The sequence below is a fragment of the Urocampus carinirostris genome, chromosome 14 (assembly GCF_059441175.1).
Source record: "Urocampus carinirostris isolate Australia breed hairy pipefish chromosome 14, RoL_Ucar_1.0, whole genome shotgun sequence".
Taxonomy (NCBI): domain Eukaryota; kingdom Metazoa; phylum Chordata; class Actinopteri; order Syngnathiformes; family Syngnathidae; genus Urocampus; species Urocampus carinirostris.
Window position 1 is genome coordinate 26,422,013 of NC_142362.1, and position 18,210 is coordinate 26,440,222.

Below are 18,210 nucleotides of genomic sequence, written 5' to 3' on the forward strand. Positions count from 1 at the left end.
TATTCAAATAATAAAAGGCTTGAAATAGTTCAGTTGATGTGTAATGAATCCAGAATGTATGAATTTTTTGTTTTTTTAATTGCATTACAGAAAATAAAGAACTTTATCACAATATTCTAATTTTCTGAGACAGTCCTGTACAGCGCGATTTGCCGAGCACACGTCAGTTGTGCTCGAGACGTCAAGGGGGTGAACATGGATCCCCGTCAGCGAAGTGACCTCGTCTTAATCCAAATTTTATTTATTGACATTTCTTTTCAAGATAATAAAATAAAAATGATGCCATAGCTTGAAATCTTGATCTTCACGGGACTGTGTCTTGAGCGATTATGATTTCTACAGCCCGGTGTTATCCGAGAAATGCATCCCTGCCGAGATTTGCATCCCCTCGCTACTACAACCACTTTTACCTCGTTTTATCTCACATTTAGGCAATGTAATGGCGAACATACAACCAAAACCGTCTTGCATTTGTTGGGAATGTAATACAACTTAAACCATTCCGTCTTTGTTTTTGTTGTGAACGTAATCAAACGGTAAATCCTCCCCCCCTCGCGTGAACGCGCATCCTGCTGCGCTTCCAACAAAAGCGATTGTATTCTATATAAAACGCTTATTAAAACAGTAAAGCGAGCTAATTATAACAATTGGGAGATCCTAGTCTATATAACGCGTTTATTTAAACAATAAAGTGCGATCGTATTCTACAAAATGCGTTTGTTAACGCGGATGAAAAAGTCAAAAGCGATCGCAGCAGAATGCGCGTTCACGCGAGGGGGTGGGGGCGTGGGGGTGTTGCGTAGGTGTCGGATTTGGGCACAACACCGGCTCGGGAGCTTTTATACCCGTGGTCCACACGAGAAAATGACGCAGAAATGACGCGATGAGGAAGCGGAACAGGCTGGCGTCTGTTTTGCGGGCATACCACCGATGAACAGCGGGTTGGCCAATTTTGCGCATTTTCCATCGCGGGCAACCACGGGCAAAAAAAAAACAAAACGCAAAATTTTAGCCGTGATTCAGCCGCAAACGGCTGTGTGACCGGCCCCTTAGACACATTTTAAAAAAGGATGTAAACAAAGGCCATGGTTTACTGGAAAGATATCCTGTGGTCTGATGAGAAAAAGATTAATTTATTTGGCTCAGATAATGTGAGGCATGTGTGGGGGCAACCAGGTGAGGCGTACAAACATGTTTGTGTTGTGCCTAAAGTCAAGCATGGTCGTGGTGATGTCATGGTTTGGGGCTGCATGAGTGAAACTGGAATTGGGGAGTTGCATTTCAGTGAGGAAAACACAAACTCAAGGATGTACTGTGAAAAACTGGAGGAGAGAGTAATCCCCTCCCTCCAGAAACTGGGTCGCTGGGCAGTGTTCAAGCATGACAATGACCCCAAACCAACCTCTAAGATCTCCACGGCTTTTCTAAAAGGGATACCAATAAAGAGGATGGACTGGCCAAGCATATCTCAATAGAATAGTATATCTTTGGGGCATCCTCAAGCGGAAGATGAGAAGCTCAAGCTTTTGAATATCTCCCAGCTCAGTCATGTTGTTATGAAAGAGTGGAAGAACATTACAGTGGCAATGTGTAAGGCTCTGGTGAAATCCATGACCAGGAGGGTTAAAGTGGTTCTTCAAATTCATGGTGGCCACTAGGGCTGCAAGATTTTGGAAAAAAAAAACTATTTGCGATCTTTCCGACTTGTTTCGCAATGTCGATGCGATTTTCAATTTTAAAACAAATGTTCATTTTTGTGCTTGTTTTGTTTTTGGGGAGAACTTAAACATAGTGACATTCAAACAAACCTTGAGATGACCTTAGAGACTAAAAGTAGACAACTGTAAAATTAACATCTATAGAGCTACAAATAAAACAGAATTGCAGTTGAATAAATTGTCTTTATTGTCATTATACAAAAGGACAACAAAATTTGAGGGCTACTACTTCAGTGTAAGAAAACTATTTAGAGAGCGGCTGGGAAGCTACACCCTAGCGTCGGCTAACTGCAACTTCTGCGAGATCTTTGTGAGGATTAAAATACAGTCGCAAATGTAGCTGTTCCACAAATAGCAGCTCTAAATCATCGGTCTCATTTTTAATGGCTCTGGCGTTGGTGACTCGCCATGTTCGGCAGTGGTGGCTCAAGAATTATTAGCCTAACTGTTAGCTTTCACTTCCAACGCCACCTCAGTCAATTCCCGCACACAATAAAAATCCAAGGGAGCACCCATTGATGATCATCTATTCCTTGTGTTCTTCTGACTTTCCTCACATTCCAATGATGAATTAATTTTCAATGTAACGAGATGTTAAAGCTGCGGGTTGTCACACAGTGTTTTGCGGTTACACAATCACACTACGTGACATCGCTATATCGAGTAGATTTCGGTAATCGAGCAGCCCTAGTGGCCACACAAACTGTTGACCTTTAGGAACTTTTACTTAAGGGTGTACTCACTTTTGTTACCAGGGGTTTAGCTGCTAATGGCTATAATTTAAGTTTTTCGAGGCAAAAAATAAATTTACACTGCTATAGAAGCTTTACACAGACTACCTTTCATTGTGTAAACGCTATGTTTCTTCAGTGTTGTTCAATTTAACATTATGATGAAATCACTGCAGAAATGTGAGGGGTGTACTCACTTTTGTGACATATTGTGTTATAGTTTAGCTTTCGGTCTTGTCGGGCTGTGTGCTCGACATAAGGGTAATCGTTGGTGACTAAATACTATATCACTCTGGGACCGACATTAGTTGAAATTCCTTCAGTGGGCAACAACCACAGTGTGAATGAAAATACAATGAAAGTATTTTTGTACGCTGCCCATAAAAAAGTATTATCTTTCGATGTATTTTTCTGTTCAAGAGCAATAGGGTCGTAAAGTCACTACATACTTTTAACAAAGGGTTCTCGTACACCTTTTCATGGCCAAATTCAAGTCCTTTTTAGACTTTCAAAGCCATTTACCCAAGATATGATTTTTCAATCTTGAAGAAAGCACGAATGTATATATTTAGCCTACATTTTTGGTTGCAGGAAGTTCTTCCCATTACAATGTATCAAATAAATGCTACTATTGTCATGGTCGCCTTGGTGACCAGTCTGCCCCGCCCTCTGGGCAACAGCTGAAGCAGTTCAACTAATTGTGTCTGCTATTTAAGGCTGGATTCTGGGCTTTGCTGGTGCTGGCTCATTATACATATCTACATATTCCCCGGTCTGTTATGCCTTGTCCTGTTTTAGTTTTAAACATTGTCCGTTCTGTTATGCCTTGTCTTGTTTAGTTGAGTTGGAAGAAACTTGTTTGTTTTGTCATGTCCCAGAGTTATGGACAACTTTTATTTTGTTAAATAAAACCTATGGATCGTCAACGCATTTGAGTTCTCCCTTCCTGCCTCCTGCATCCGTTCTGGTCCGGTCATCTCTCCACGCCACCCTGCCTCGTGACAACTATAATGTTTGCATGGCCCATAATAAATCACCATAATTGATACATAATCCTTGCACTAATACACATTTCACAGTGCCTCGTAGGTATATCATGCCACCCATAGATGCTGATGAAGCGTCATCAGAAAATGCCGTACAAACTATTGCAAGCTGCAATTTATCACGAGGGAAAAAGAAATGCAATGGAAAAGCAAATCTACCAGAGACCAGTCCTGCCATCATTTTTTTAGCAAACTTGTTGAAAAATTGGCACCAATTTTAAACATTCAGAAGCACTTCACCCCAAATTCAAGCACTTTTCAATCGTTGAAAACATAACATTAAAATTTAGGCAGTCAAGTCTGGTTTCATGTTAAAGACAAAAGTGTGCAATATTTTCTCAGCTTCAGTAGGGTTTTAAATCATAAACCCACAGTGGTTCGTAATAGATACAAAATTAGTCTGTGGGATAAAAAAGGTGAATAAACGTCAGTATGCCTTAAACCAGGGATGCTCATTACGTAGATTACGATCTACTGGTGGATCGCAGAGGTCGTACTGGTAGATCAAGGGACAGTGTATTCAGTGTATTGAATTTGTTGGGATACGCTGTCATCTAGTGGTCAAATGCAGCATGTGAGCATGAACGTCAACAAATTGGAGAACGCCAAACTTTGTCACTCACTCTTTTTTGCTTCCCTCCTTGTTTCTCTCTCTTTCTCTCCCTCTCTATCTTGCTCCATTTCCCTCTCCGTTTCACTAATTTCTCTCTTTTCCCTCCACCCCTCTATATCACTCTTTTTGTTCTCTCTATTTTTCCCTATCTGTCTCTCTCTCCTATTTTTTTCTCTCTTTCTTCCCTGCTCTTTTTTCTCTCTCGCTATCTCTCTTTTATCTCTTTTGCTCTTCTTTTTCTCTCGCTATGTTGCTCTTTTCTCTCTCTCTCTTCTCTCTCTCTCTCTCTCTCTCTCTCTCTCTCTTTCTCTCTCTCTCTCTCTCTTTCTCACTAGCTCTTCTGCTTCTTGCATTTTTTTCTCTTTCTCTGACTCTCACACTCTTTTTTCTCTTTTTTTTCTTTTCACTATTTTTCTCTTCCTCTTGCACTCCAGCGCTTTTTTCTCTTTCTCTTGCTCTGTTTAACTCTTCATTGCATTAAGACTTACCTGAAAATAGGTGAACTGGGAATGGTAAAGATCTGGGTAGATATGAAGAGTGGTGCCCACCACTAGCAGCAATTCAAACTTGTGCAGAGAGGAGCTAAAGTAGCCGGTAAAGCCCAGGCACCATATCTTGAGAAGAGCTTCCAGGTCAAATAGAACAGTAAAGGCCACCTAGAATTTCACAAAAGTAGAAGTTGGATTTGAATAAATCTGTAACAAAATAAAGATGTTTTTGTTGTATTCATTATTTTAAATTATGTATCAGTCCTTGATTTTCTTTTTTTTTTACATCATTGCTAGAAGACACGGCTAGCTTTTAAAATTAAATAAGCTTGTTCTCAACAATTAAAGCATGCCTGCCAAACATATGGCCCGTGGCCCGGATCTGGCGTGTTGGATTACTTAATCCAGCCCATAAATGAGTATGTCTAAATTGGCAAGACCCTAGCTCATTGCAATAGAAACTTCTGATTTGTTTTTACTAAATGCAAACCAAATGTTCTTCTTCACCACTAGAGGGCACTAAAGGTGTAAAGAGCTGACATCCAGTCTGGTTTTATATTAAAGACAATATTGTGCAATATTTTCTCGGCTTCAGTGGGACCATTGTAGTAGTTTGATCTGATGTTATTGCCCGTTACAGCTCAAACGCTTGTTTTGTATCTACGGTATTTATTTTTTATTACGAATGAGGCAAGCATACTTTCATTCATAGCCATCACTTAAGTTAGTTAATGTTTGTGATGTTTGCTATGAGTTGGTTCAGATGTAATGCTGCATTTAGTCAACTGTTAAACAAATTGTTAACACATTCAAAGTCAAAGATGACAATCATTTTTTTTTTACATTGTTTGTGAATTAATGTGTTGTGCTTATCAATTGTGATTATGAATTGTCAGGTTGGCAATAAATGAAGGCTGAATGATCAAGCTTAGAACTGAAAAACAAAGCTAAATATTTGCATGTTTATAATGATCTGGCCCACCTCAGAACATAAATTCTGGATCCGGCCGCTGAGCCAAACTGAATTTGACATGTCTAGTTGAAGATTAGATTTTGGCAAAAAAAAAAAACAGCTAATATCCAGCTAATATGGACATACTCAAAGCACTACTGTAAGATCACTTAGCATGCAAAATATAGTAGTATCTATCAAATAGTGTTCATTTTAAATCCATGAGGAAATGTGTACGATGCAATTTTTAGCTTAAAAACCACATGTCAGAGTAACAAGGACAGCTGCACATATGTTTTGAAACAAGGTACGTGGATATTTACAGGACGAAAATCCTCCTGTGTATTTGTAAGTATCTGCATCGATCAGTTTGATCAGGTGAAGAATGACCTGTGTCCTCAAAAGCTCTGTTGTTGCAGTCTTGGACTTTAGCTCAATTCTAGTTATTGTCTTTGTTTATTGTGTCTTTTTCTATTGGTGCCCACTTATCATCCACTGTCAAGTCAAGTCACATGTATAGCACTTAATCACAAAATGTCTCGAATGACTGCACAGGCCACAAATACGCCATTTCCTGATCTGATTGCACCCTGGTTATCCCGGAAGGCGGAATACAAAATGTATAGTCCCTTCTTAAGGTTTTTCATTTTCTTTATTGTTTTTCCTTGCCCTCGTTCAGGATTGTAAACAGGTAATGTTGCTACTATCTTACTGTAGACTTGGGGAGGTCATTGAGACTTTTGTGACTAAGGTTGATAAACATAAATGTGACTTGACTTGACTATCTGATTTCACAATGTGATAAAGCATATAGTATTTTCTGTACATCATACATTTATGTTTTACTTTATGTTTCACTCCAGACTATAAGTCGCAAGAGCAACCAAGTTTGAAAAATACTGTAATATTATTTTTTCATTTTCTTTTGAAAATCAGCAGACAATAAAATGAAAATAAACACCATCAATCTGTCATCACATGAATGCAATTTTTTTTGTCAAAATAATTAATGAGCGAAACAAAATGTAAAAAGAAGGTTTTGCCAATGTCAGATCATATGCACTATGAAATGAAATTGAAAATATTTTAACAGTGTTTTTTACAATTTTACCTTTATTCAAGCGACTTTTGTGCATGGGCTAACAAAATATTAGAAAAGTAAATATAACCATTATGAAAGAAAGAAGACAAACATTTCAAACAACTGTGATAAGGTCAATCGATATGTGTTGCAGCATCATTTGTGTACACAAATCTGCTAAAGATAAATACTCTTATTTGTGAACAAAAATTCTAAGGAAAAATCTTTTTCATCCATCTAGGAAAAGAAGTTTTACCTCTGCCAAGTAAAACTCATCATAGTGTCTGCGGTGGTTCTCGCCTTTGTAATAATTACTCGCAGCAACAATCACATCAACAGCAACCATGGTCAGGATGAACATGTGGAACACAGATGACCGCATCAGTTGCTGTGGAAACACAAAAGTGCAAATGGTAAGAACCTTTGCTTTAATTCAGGGTTCTTACTTTAATGGGTTTCAAAACCTATTTTCCAATTTCTTCAGTACCATTTAAAGAAGAAATCGAGGGAGAATCATATATTTTGCAGAGCCACAAATGTATCTGCAATTTACAATTGTGATTCTTTCTCTTGCTTGTGCATCTATCAAGGAATATGGTTTTTAGAACTTGAGTAAATTGTGTATATATATGTAGATCTGAATAAAGAGCGTCTAAATATTTTTGAGACAAATTTCTCCAAATATAGGTGTTTGGCAAAAATAACGATAATTTGTAGCTTACATTTTCAGTTGCAGAACGTTATTTCCATTACTATTTACTATTGGAAAATACTACCCTAATTTTTTAAAAGGCCCATAATAAATGTAAATAAAGTAACCCTTTCACTGGTTCCAAGTGCTCTGTTTATGTGTAGCATGCACCAGTCCTCTTGGGCAGTGAGGCTTCATAGGGCAATGCCATACGAACTAATGGCAGCTGTCGTCAATCACAAGGGAAGAAGAAACGCAATGACAAAGCCAGTCTACCGGAGAGCAGTGTAGGCGTCATTTTTAAGCACACTTGACTTTTTAAGCAAACATGGCAGCAATTGCAAGCATTTAAAGCGCTTTGGGAAGTCTTGACTTGAAAAGAGCTATATAAATGCAGATCATTTCATTTCATTTAATTTACAAGCACTTCAACCAAAACTCAAGCACTTTTCAATCCTTGATATCACAACATTGAAATCCAAGCATTTTCAAGGATTTCAAATAACCGTTTGAACCCTGTTAGTTTGCCCTGTGTTGGAGTTCAAGTTCAAGTAAACCAACCAATAAAGGTAAAAATACTCAACTTAATATACACAAAATCTAGATGTCATCCATATCTTTTAGGAAAAAAAAGGAAAAAGGACAAGAAGTTAAGGAAGCGGCAGGAAAATCCAAAGCAATCAGGACTCTTTTCTGAACACAACAACCAAGCAGACAACATAATCAGTGTGTATTCACACAGGCAGGAACGAGAGGAGAAAGGGGGCAATCACTGTGTGTTATTTCTCGCGGGACGTGCCGTGGAATTGAACGCCCACAAGATGGAAACAATCGGGACTCAAATAAAAAGTGATGGAGGCAACACAAACATACACACATACACACAAAGCCCTAAAAACGATACTCGTTTAGACAAAAGGGCGACACTGTCTACAAATAGATTCTGAAACAATTCGACAGAGCACAACCTTACATAGACTCCATGCTTGTGGCAAGAGATGTGGGTGGGTGGAATGGCTTTCCCCAAAAATATATGGAGTAATCGAAATAAGTGAAAGACGACAGGATTATGAAATGTTCAGGGAGACCAAATGTGCCCGAGGCAATGGGACGACAGCCACCCACACAGCAGGATCTAATGACATTTTGTGACTTTAGTTTTAGGACTTTCCCTCATAATATGATTTCTTGCATGAACATATAAAGAGGAGGCAATCAAAGCTTTGTTTTTATGGACAAATGTATCAAAGGTACTTATCAGTTTACACAGTGTATTAAAAACAAATAATGTATACATTAAAGCCAAGGAGTGAGCAAAACCCTGCTTTTGACAACATTTTAAAGGCAAAAAAATATATCTAAATCATTCTTCTTTTTCTTCTTCTTCTTCGGGTATAACGGTGTTGGCATCCATTACTGTGGAGCTTTATCACATTTTAATCATGCAATGTCATAAAGTATAAATGCATTTTTAGATCTAGTGTCCTTGACTGCGAAAAGATGAATACTTCTTATTGTATTTAAAACAATATATATTATAAAGGGTTTGGCAAGTCTGACCAGATCTTTGTCCACACATGGAAAAAGCCCAACTTTCTTGTGTTGCTTCCTGTATCCAGCTTACATTTTCAGTTGCAGGAAGTTCTTCCCTTTGAAAATTGGTTGGTTGGTTAGTTGGATCCTTTAACTAAGAGGGTTGTTAGGGGCACCACATCCCGTGGAATTTCTTGGGCAAGTACCACAGGGAAATGTTAACTTAAGTGTTTGCATGGTCCATAATAAATATCAGTAATTGATATGTAATTCTTGCACTAATACACATTTTCATACCCTGTTCAGGTGTAGCATGCACCTGTCCTGTTGTCCGTGACCTATAGGGGGTGATGATGCCTAATAGGACAATGCCATCCAAATTGATGCTTACAGCTGATCAACTTTTTTTTTTTTTTTTTTTTTTTTTTAAGATAACAGTTCATGATTTCCTTTGAAATGTCCAATGCTAGGAGTGGCCGACCCAGTCCTCGAGAGCCGCATCTCCTGCATGTTTTTGGAGTTTCTCTGCTCCAATACAGGTGATTAGATCATTATCAAGCTACCACACAGCTTGCTAACCAGTTAAAAATTCTCATCACCTGGGTTTGGAGAAGAGAAAATATGCGGCTTTCTAGGACCTAGTTGGGTTAGGTTTAGGTTGAAAAAGACTGCACAAACACACACAACGATAGGGCCTATGCTTAAATAGCAACAGAACTTAATTTTCTGTACGCCATCAAAAATGAGTCCAAATTGTAAAAATTGACTGGCACGCTGCATTTCACCCCATATTTGCGAGAAAAGTCTGCCATTAAAGGAGCTAAGAATCACATTGTATGTTTTTCTACAGAAGCTGAAGTTTTTAAAGTGGTCTGGGCTGTTATATGTGTTAGTTACTGAATGTATAAGAGCTCTCATTTGCATCATTCATGAAGTATTTAATGTCATTTTACCAGCTAAATCTCCCATTTAAATTACTTATGTTATATATGTACTGCGGGCAGCATGGCGGCACAGTGGTTAGCGCGTGTGCGGCACAGTTCTGTGGTCATGAGATTGAACCTCCTGTGCGGAGTTTGCATGTTCTCCCCGTACTTGCATGGGTTTCCTCCGGGCACTCCGGTTTCCTCCCACATTCCAAAAACATGCATGTCATGTTAATTTGCCGGTCCAAATTGTCCCTAGGAGTGAATGAGCAAGTGAATTGTCTGTCCCTGTGTGCCCTACGACTGGCTGGCAACCAGTTCAGCGTGTCCCCTGCCCATTTCCTGAAGATAGCTGCGAATGGCTGGCAACCAGTTCAGGGTGTCCCCTGCCCACTGCCTGAAGATAGCTGGGGTGGGCTCCAGCACCCCCGCGACCCTACTGAGGATATGCGGTGCAGATAATGGATGGATGGATATATGAACTGCAGTGTTTCTTTCTACCACACTCAGAAAACAGACTCACGCAGAGGATAGGTTGACTGAGATTGGACATGACAAAGTAGTTTGACATTTCCAAGAGCCAGCTACTTGCCTCAGGGGTCTTTTCCCCTGAAATTAATGTATGGGCGTGTGTGTGAACAAAGGCAAACACCAGGTAGAGTATGTCTGAAAGGGAACCGAAAGGGCTTGACTACATGAAACACTTTTTTCAAAGAAGTGACTCAGGCTATATTCCTTCAGCCTTGTAGAATCACCCCTTTATGACAACGCGAGCCATCAACAAAGCACTGTGCAATTTCAACCTTTACAAATTGGGGGTGGTGAAACCTGCACATTATATTTTAGGAACAACCTTTTTTATGTTGTCCCTGTATCCCTTCTTTATTTCCTTCTTTAAACTGGCGACAGGCAGTGCAACTCACCACACATTGTTGCCCATGTCAAATCAAATGCACCTGAACAGAACAGTATGAAGACCAGACAACATATCAGGCAGGTCCGGGATAAAGTTGTGTAAAAGTTCAAACCAGGAACGGGATACAAGATGATTTTGAAATGAAATGAAATGGAATGATCTGCATTTATATAGCGCTTTTCAAGTCAATGACTTCCCAAAGCGCTTTACAATGTGCTCCACATTTCCCAATAGCGGCCTTGCAGCCATTTAAGGCGCTAACCTGCTTATTGGGGGTATTAGGGGTTCAGTGTCTTACCCAAGGACACTTCGACATGTAACACAGATGAGCCGGGATTCGAACTGGGATCCCTTGATCCCAAGACGAGCGCTCTACCTCCTGAGCTACTGCTGCCCCTGATTTTGCAACATATACTCATCTTTCTGAACACTGTGTGAGCAATAAACACAAAATGGAGAGAGCATTATACCAGTGCAAACCAACCAAAACCTGGCCATCCTAAACCGTTGGGCCAAACAAGGAAAAAACGAATCACAGAAGCAACCAAGAGATCCATGATCACATTGGATGATCTGCAGGCATACACTGCTGAGGTGGGACAATTTGTGCATAAGACAACTATTGGTCGTACTCCGCATGAATATGCCCTTAATGGAAGAGTGGCAAGAAGAAAGCCTTTTCTGAAAGAATACCATGAAAAGTTTGCAAGATGCCACATGGAAGGCACAGATAACATGTGGAACAAGGTGCTCTGGTCAGGTGAGACCAAAATTGAACTTTTTGGGCTGAATGGAAAGTGTTAAGTTTAGCGTAAGAGTAACACTTCACATCCACCTGAAAACGCTGTGAAATATGGTGGTGGGAGCACCATGCTCTGGTGTTGCTTATCTTCGGCAGGAACTGGGAAGATCGTTAGAACTGATGGAAAAATGGATGGAGCCAAATAAGGGGCAATTTTGGCAGACAAGCTGGAGTCTGCAAGAGACCTGAGAATTGGGCGAAGGTTTACCTTCCAACAGGACAGAAACCCTAAACATAAAGCAAAATCTACAATGGAATGGTTTCAAACTAAGGGGCCGGTCACACAGACATTTGCGGCTGAATCACGGCCAGAAATTTCTGCCTTTGAGGCGGACGCTATTGGACGCATTGAGATCGCCATTCAGACGAGATACAGCAGTGCTTAACACGAGGTCGGAAATTCGCGCGCGGGTGGCAGCGCGAAAAAGTTTTGAGCTGCTCAATTCTTCAGAGCGCGGGTACACAGCCTTTCACGAGCGTATCAAGGTTGAACCACGGCCAGAAATTTCTGGGCGTGAAGCAGATGCTGTTGGGCGCTGTTGGACGTTTTGAGACCGCCATATAGACGAGATACAGCAGTGCTTTACTAGCGGTCGGAAATTCACACGTGGTTGGCCGCGCGCAAAACTTTTGAGCTGCTCAAAAGTTTGAGCACGTGTTAAACCGCGTGCCGCACACGTGGTCAACACGAGGTAATGACGCGGAAATGACGCGGAACGACGTGCTCTGGCCGCGGCCAGGGCGTGGTTACATATGGGTAGGACGGGAAATTTCAGCAGGTAATCGTGGGTGGAGCATGGTAATAGCATGTTCTGCGCCTGTATCGCGGTGTTATTACGTGAAATTAGCGTGTTATGCGTGTGACAGTCAAACGCCTTTCTCCGCGTATATACAGCGCGATTTGCCGAGCACACGTCAGTTGTGCTCGAGACGTCAAGGGGGTGAACATGGATCCCCGTCAGCGTAGTGACCTCGTCTTAATCCATTTTTATTCCTTGACATTTCTTTTCAAGATAATAAAATAAAAATGATGCCATAGCTTGAAAGCTTGATCTTCACTGGACTGTGTCTTGAGCGGTTATGATTTCTACAGCCCGGTGTTATCCGAGAAATGCATCCCTGTCGAGATTCGCATCCCCACTTTTACCTCGTTTTATCTCACTTTTAGGGAATGTAATGGCGAACATATAACCAAAACCACTTTGTCTTGCATTTGTTGGGAATGTAATACAACTTAAACCATTCCGTCTTTGTTTTTGTTGTGAACGTAATTGAACGGTAAATCCCCCCCCCCCCCCTCGCGTGAACGCGCATTCTGCTGCGCTTCCAACAAAAGCCATCGTATTCTATATAAAACGCTTATTAAAACAATAAAGCGAGCTAATTATAACATTTGGGAGATCCTAGTCTATATAACGCGTTTATTTAAACAATAAAGTGCGATCGTATTCTATAAAATGCGTTTGTTAACGCGGATGAAAAAGTCACCAACGTCAATGCACGCTTCCAAAAAAAGCGATCGCAGCAGAATGCGCGTTCACGCGAGGGGGTGGGGGGTGAGGAAGTGTTGCGTAGGAGTCGGATTTGGGCACAACACCCGGATCAGGAGCTTTTATACCCGTGGTCCACACGAGAAAATGACGCAGAAATGACGCGATGAGGAAGCGGAACAGTCGCCGGCGTGTTTTGCGGGCATACCACCGATGAACAGCGGGTTGGCCAATTTTGCGCATTTTCCATCGCGGGCAACCACGGGCAAAAAAAAAACGCAAAATTTTAGCCGTGATTCAGCCGCAAATGTCTGTGTGACCGGCCCCTAACAATACAAAGTTGTAAGAATGGCCAAGCCAAAGTCCTGACCTCAATCCTAGAGGGCATTTGTGGAAAGATCGGAAAAATGCTGTGCACAAACAGTCACCATTAAATCTCAAGTAACTTGAGCTGTTTAGTAAGAAAAAATGTGCAAAACTTGTAGAGAAAGACTTGTGGCTGGGATCCCAGCAAAAGGAGGCTATATCAACTCAAATGGGGCCAATATTTTTGCAACACTTGCTTTTGATGATTTGATTTGTTTGCACAATATAAAATGTTGAATACATTTGGTTTCGGGCAGCACGGCGGCGCAGTGGTTAGCGCATGTGCGGCACAGTTCATGTCTTGGGAACCTCCTGCGTGGGTTCAAATCCAGCTCCAGACTTCCGGTGCGGAGTTTGTATGTTCTCCCCGTGCGTGCGTGGGTTTCCTCCGGGCACTCCGGTTTCCTCCCACATTCCAAAAACATGCATTTCAGGTCAATTGGCCGGTCCAAATTGTCCCTAGGTGTGACTGAGCGAGTGAGTTGTCTGTCCCCGTGTGCCCTGCGATTGGCTGGCAACCAGTTCAGGGTGTCTCCTGCCCGATGATTGCTGGGATGGGCTCCAGCACCCCGCGACCCTACTGAGGATAAGCGGTGTAGCTGATGAGATGATGAAATGAGACATTTGGTTTCTTTGCTTTAGACAATATATCAAAAAAGATATTGGGGGCCAATACTTTCGCAAGGCACTGTATTTCCCTTACCCTTCTCATGAGTGGATAACCAGTGTTTAAAGAAATCATAGCTTTTTGGCTTATCACTAGAAGAAAGCAAATCTGAAAGTCGGCATACCTTTTTTTTCCAAAGATAATTTGGACAGATTGAAAAACACTGAACAAACGCAAACCACTGTTATCTATTCCATCGATTAATGCTTTACCCATGCAATGTTACATGCATCTTCCAAATGTTCACTTTTAAATAAAGTGAGATCAAACAGTGCTACAAAGCTGTGTTGGTAACCCTGCCCCGATGTAATTTACTGTTAATAATGGAATCATCAAAAGGATTTGTATGTGATACCTGGAACATTTCCCACAGCTACATGTGCAGACTCAGACTTCTGCAGACTGATGGCTTCCTCCTCCTGCTCCGTCTGTTCACTAACTTTGCCAAAGAAGACAAATGCTCATCTCTGCCTCAACTCGAGAAACGCGCAAAATATGTTGCATGAAGCCACTGGACAAATGCTTATCAATACGTGTTACATGGTTATGATTTGGGGATGATGGACCCATGTGGGAAAGCAGTAACTGAGGCGTACCTGCTCAAAAAGAGGAATTGCATTTAATAACAAAAAGAGGTACAAAGTAACAAACACACATGGGTTCGCAAAACAGCTAAATGTCCAAACAAACAAAATCTGACAAAGTCCAAATCACAACCAAATTAAATAGATAGATAGATAGATAGATAGATAGATAGATAGATAGATAGATAGATAGATAGATAGATAGATAGATAGATAGATAGATAGATAGATAGATAGATAGATAGATAGATAGATAGATAGATAGATAGATAGATAGATAGATAGATGAATGAATGAATGAAAACTTTATTTCGAACATAAAAATAAAAACAGGACAAAAACAATGAGTCAACAACGAAATAATGTCACACAACATGTTCGAAAAGGGGTAGTCAGAAGCAGATGCTTATTTTTCCTACCCCTTTATCTTCCCTATTAAATACATTTTATAGATAGATAGATAGATAGATAGATAGATAGATAGATAGATAGATAGATAGATAGATAGATAGATAGATAGATAGATAGATAGATAGATAGATAGATAGATAGATAGATAGATAGATAGATAGATAGATAGATAGATAGATAGATAGATAGATAGATAGATAGATAGATAGATAGATAGATAGATAGATAGATAGATAGATAGATACTTTATTCATCCCTGAAGGGAAATTCACATTTCCAGTAGCATCCCTGAGCTGAGAACAGTACAATAATAAAGCCAAAAGAATACAATATACAAATACCTAGTGTGACGTGCAAATGCCCACTGTAGCGTGTTATATAGAATAACTAAATAGTGCTACACAGAATAAATGCAAGTAGTAAAGTAACAAAGAAACCAAAACCAAAAGAAAAAAAAACTTGGTGTAGTGGAAATAAAAATGAAAATAACCAGATGCCATGTTGTGGAATAATTGATAAGCTGGTAAACTTCCAGAAAGATTAAACTGCTGTTGAACTAATAGTCGCTTTAAGTATGTTTTCATCTTTACATAGTGTACAGTCTCATTTAATAACGATGTACATATATTTTTTTTCGTAATTCAAGATTTTGATACAGATATTACCACCATGTCTTATTTTTAATTGTGTTCATCAATCAGCTCATAAACCCCACAAGGTCAATCACAAGCTTGGTAAACATTGTGATTATTTAATAAAGCTCTCAAATTGCTTCAACACTAAAGTATACCCTCCTGATGGAAATCCCAAGCATAAAACATTAGGACACAACAAATCAAGTCAAGTTATGTTAATTTGTATAGTCCTTTATCACGAATAGTCTCGAAGGGATGCACAGACCACCGTTACAACATCCACTGATCTGAAACCAACAGGAATGTCATGATTGCTGATTCGGGGCACCTGCGAATGCCCCGTTGGCGCCAACATCCTTGAGCGCTGATTGGTTCATTGATTCTTTTTAAACCCAAGAGGAAGCTGTCAGGCCGCCCTGCGGACCTACGCTTTTGCTAGGCAAGCTCCATACCCGCTGATAATCTCCTGCCCTGTTTTCTCCTGCCCGTTAACTGTTGCCGACCTGTTTCTGGACCCGTTTCTGCCATGCTCTTCCGTCCCGGCTATCGACCTGTTTTGTCCTGTTTTGTGCCTGATACTTGTTGCCGACTTTTTTTCTAGACTCGTTAACGCTCTTGTCCCCCTGTCCCGGCTATCGACCAGCTTTCCTGCCGCCCACGACTATCCTCGCTCAACACGGAAGTGCCACTTCCGCGTTCCTGCCATCAGCTGCCCGTGTCCAACGAACATCAGATCGTGGAAGCAAGCACTGCTCTCTTTTTCAATAAAACTGAGTTAAACGAACACTATTGGGTCCTGTCTCTGTTTCTGGCTCGTGACAAGAAACTGTCCTCACATATTAGTTTTCATTGCTAAGCAGATGAGACTCAACTGTATTTGCCAATGAAAAAAAACTACTCTGTTAGGTGTGGAAATTTGGAGGCCCTCTTCACTGAGATAAAAATGAGTTTGTCAACTTAATTCCTTGAACCTTAAAACTGAAATGATAATGCCTAAATAGTTTGTTTGTATTTTCATACCTGTTCTTATGTACAACATGCCATAGCTTATTCGGACTGCATTGAAAGAACAGACTCATTCAAATTCATAAACTGTGACACTTTTTCTTCATTTCCTGTGTGCTTTGAAAAATTCACCCAGGTATGTAAATATTTTTTCCAGATTGTCACTTTTGATAACACACGGATTCATTTCCTCTTTCATCACCTGGATTTACATTTTTTCATCAAAGTGAGCCAAAGCTACATATACATGTACATTCTAAGGAACAAATGCCAATGTAGGCAAGAACAAAAAACTATTATGAGCCAGCACCAAGGCAATAATTATATACAGAGCAACTGTAAAGTAAATTTATTTATATTTGTGATTCAGTTTTTCAGAACATAAAAACTGCATATAGTTTATTTAAAAAAGGGGAATGATTAGTTAGACGGTCAATCTATCTTTGACTAGCGTGACACAGTCAAACATACCAGCCACACACCTCGAAATCAATGTCAGTAAAACAAAAGAGATATGCTTCAAACCGCTCACGCCAACACCCCGTCATCCTGTACACACAAACAGTTGAAACAGCGGACCACTTCATATACTTGGGAGTAACACTGGACGATAAAACTCTCCTTTAATCAGCATACCACAGACATTCAGAAAGAGTTGACAAAGACTGTCCGTTATCTGCAGGGTTGGGTAGGGTTACTTTAACTTGATTACTTTCCTTACTTTTGGATTACTCCAATACCAAATATGCTAATAAAAGACAAAAGAAACTAAATATGAATAAAATTACTAAATTTTGTGCAGGCTTGGGGAGTAACGGAATACATGGGACAGCAAAAATGATGTTGGCAAGCTGTTTGGATTTATTTTCATTTTGTTTCTGTCGCATTTTATGTTAGTTTTGCCAGAGATCAGAGATCCAAGCCAGGAGAGAAAGCTTATCACGTGTTGTGAGTCATAATTGTATTTATATTTAGTTTCTTTTGTCTTTTATTAGCATATTTGGTATTGGAGTACTCCAAAAGTAATTGAAAGTAATCCAGTTAAAGTAACCCTACCCAACGCTGGTTATCTGTAAACTCAAAGGACAGTAGTTCCACCTCATCTCCTGTTACTACTGTACCAAAGCATTGTTCAAGCCATCCTCCTGTACTGCTCTCCATGTTTTTTTCACTAAGCTCTCTGTCACAAACGGGACCAAACTCACACATATAATACACACAGCCAGTAAAACCATCAACCTTTCAGACTTAGCCCATAATCCGACTGGCAAACACAATAGTCCAGGATATCACACACTTACTTACTACAACAATACTGCATCACGCTACCGTAAGGGTACAGATACAAGTCAAAATACAAGATACAAGTTTTCTGCTTATCTTGGGTGTCTACTAAACTATAATCATATCAGTAAACCAGTGAGCATGTATTTAATTTTTAGTCAGCGTCTTCATTTCAAAATGGACGAGCGCTTTTTGAAAAATGATTTCCAACTTTCCAAGTATTTCCTCGACTAACAAAATTGTATACAATTGCATACACAATGAAGCCAAC

At 40.1% G+C, this 18,210-nt stretch overlaps 1 protein-coding gene across 4 annotated transcripts in view; it reads right to left on the minus strand.

Moving 5' to 3' along the window:
- Positions 1–18,210, minus strand: part of nalcn (sodium leak channel, non-selective) — a 111,457-nt gene that overhangs the window by 55,661 nt on the left and 37,586 nt on the right. For all 4 annotated transcript variants that reach the window (XM_088352849.1, XM_088352848.1, XM_088352847.1 and 1 more), the window contains 2 exons: positions 6,886–7,017; positions 4,597–4,764 (listed from right to left, as the gene is read on the minus strand). In XM_088352849.1, the coding sequence (XP_088208975.1) occupies positions 4,597–4,764; positions 6,886–7,017 (300 nt within the window). The remainder of the gene's footprint in view (positions 1–4,596; positions 4,765–6,885; positions 7,018–18,210) is intronic.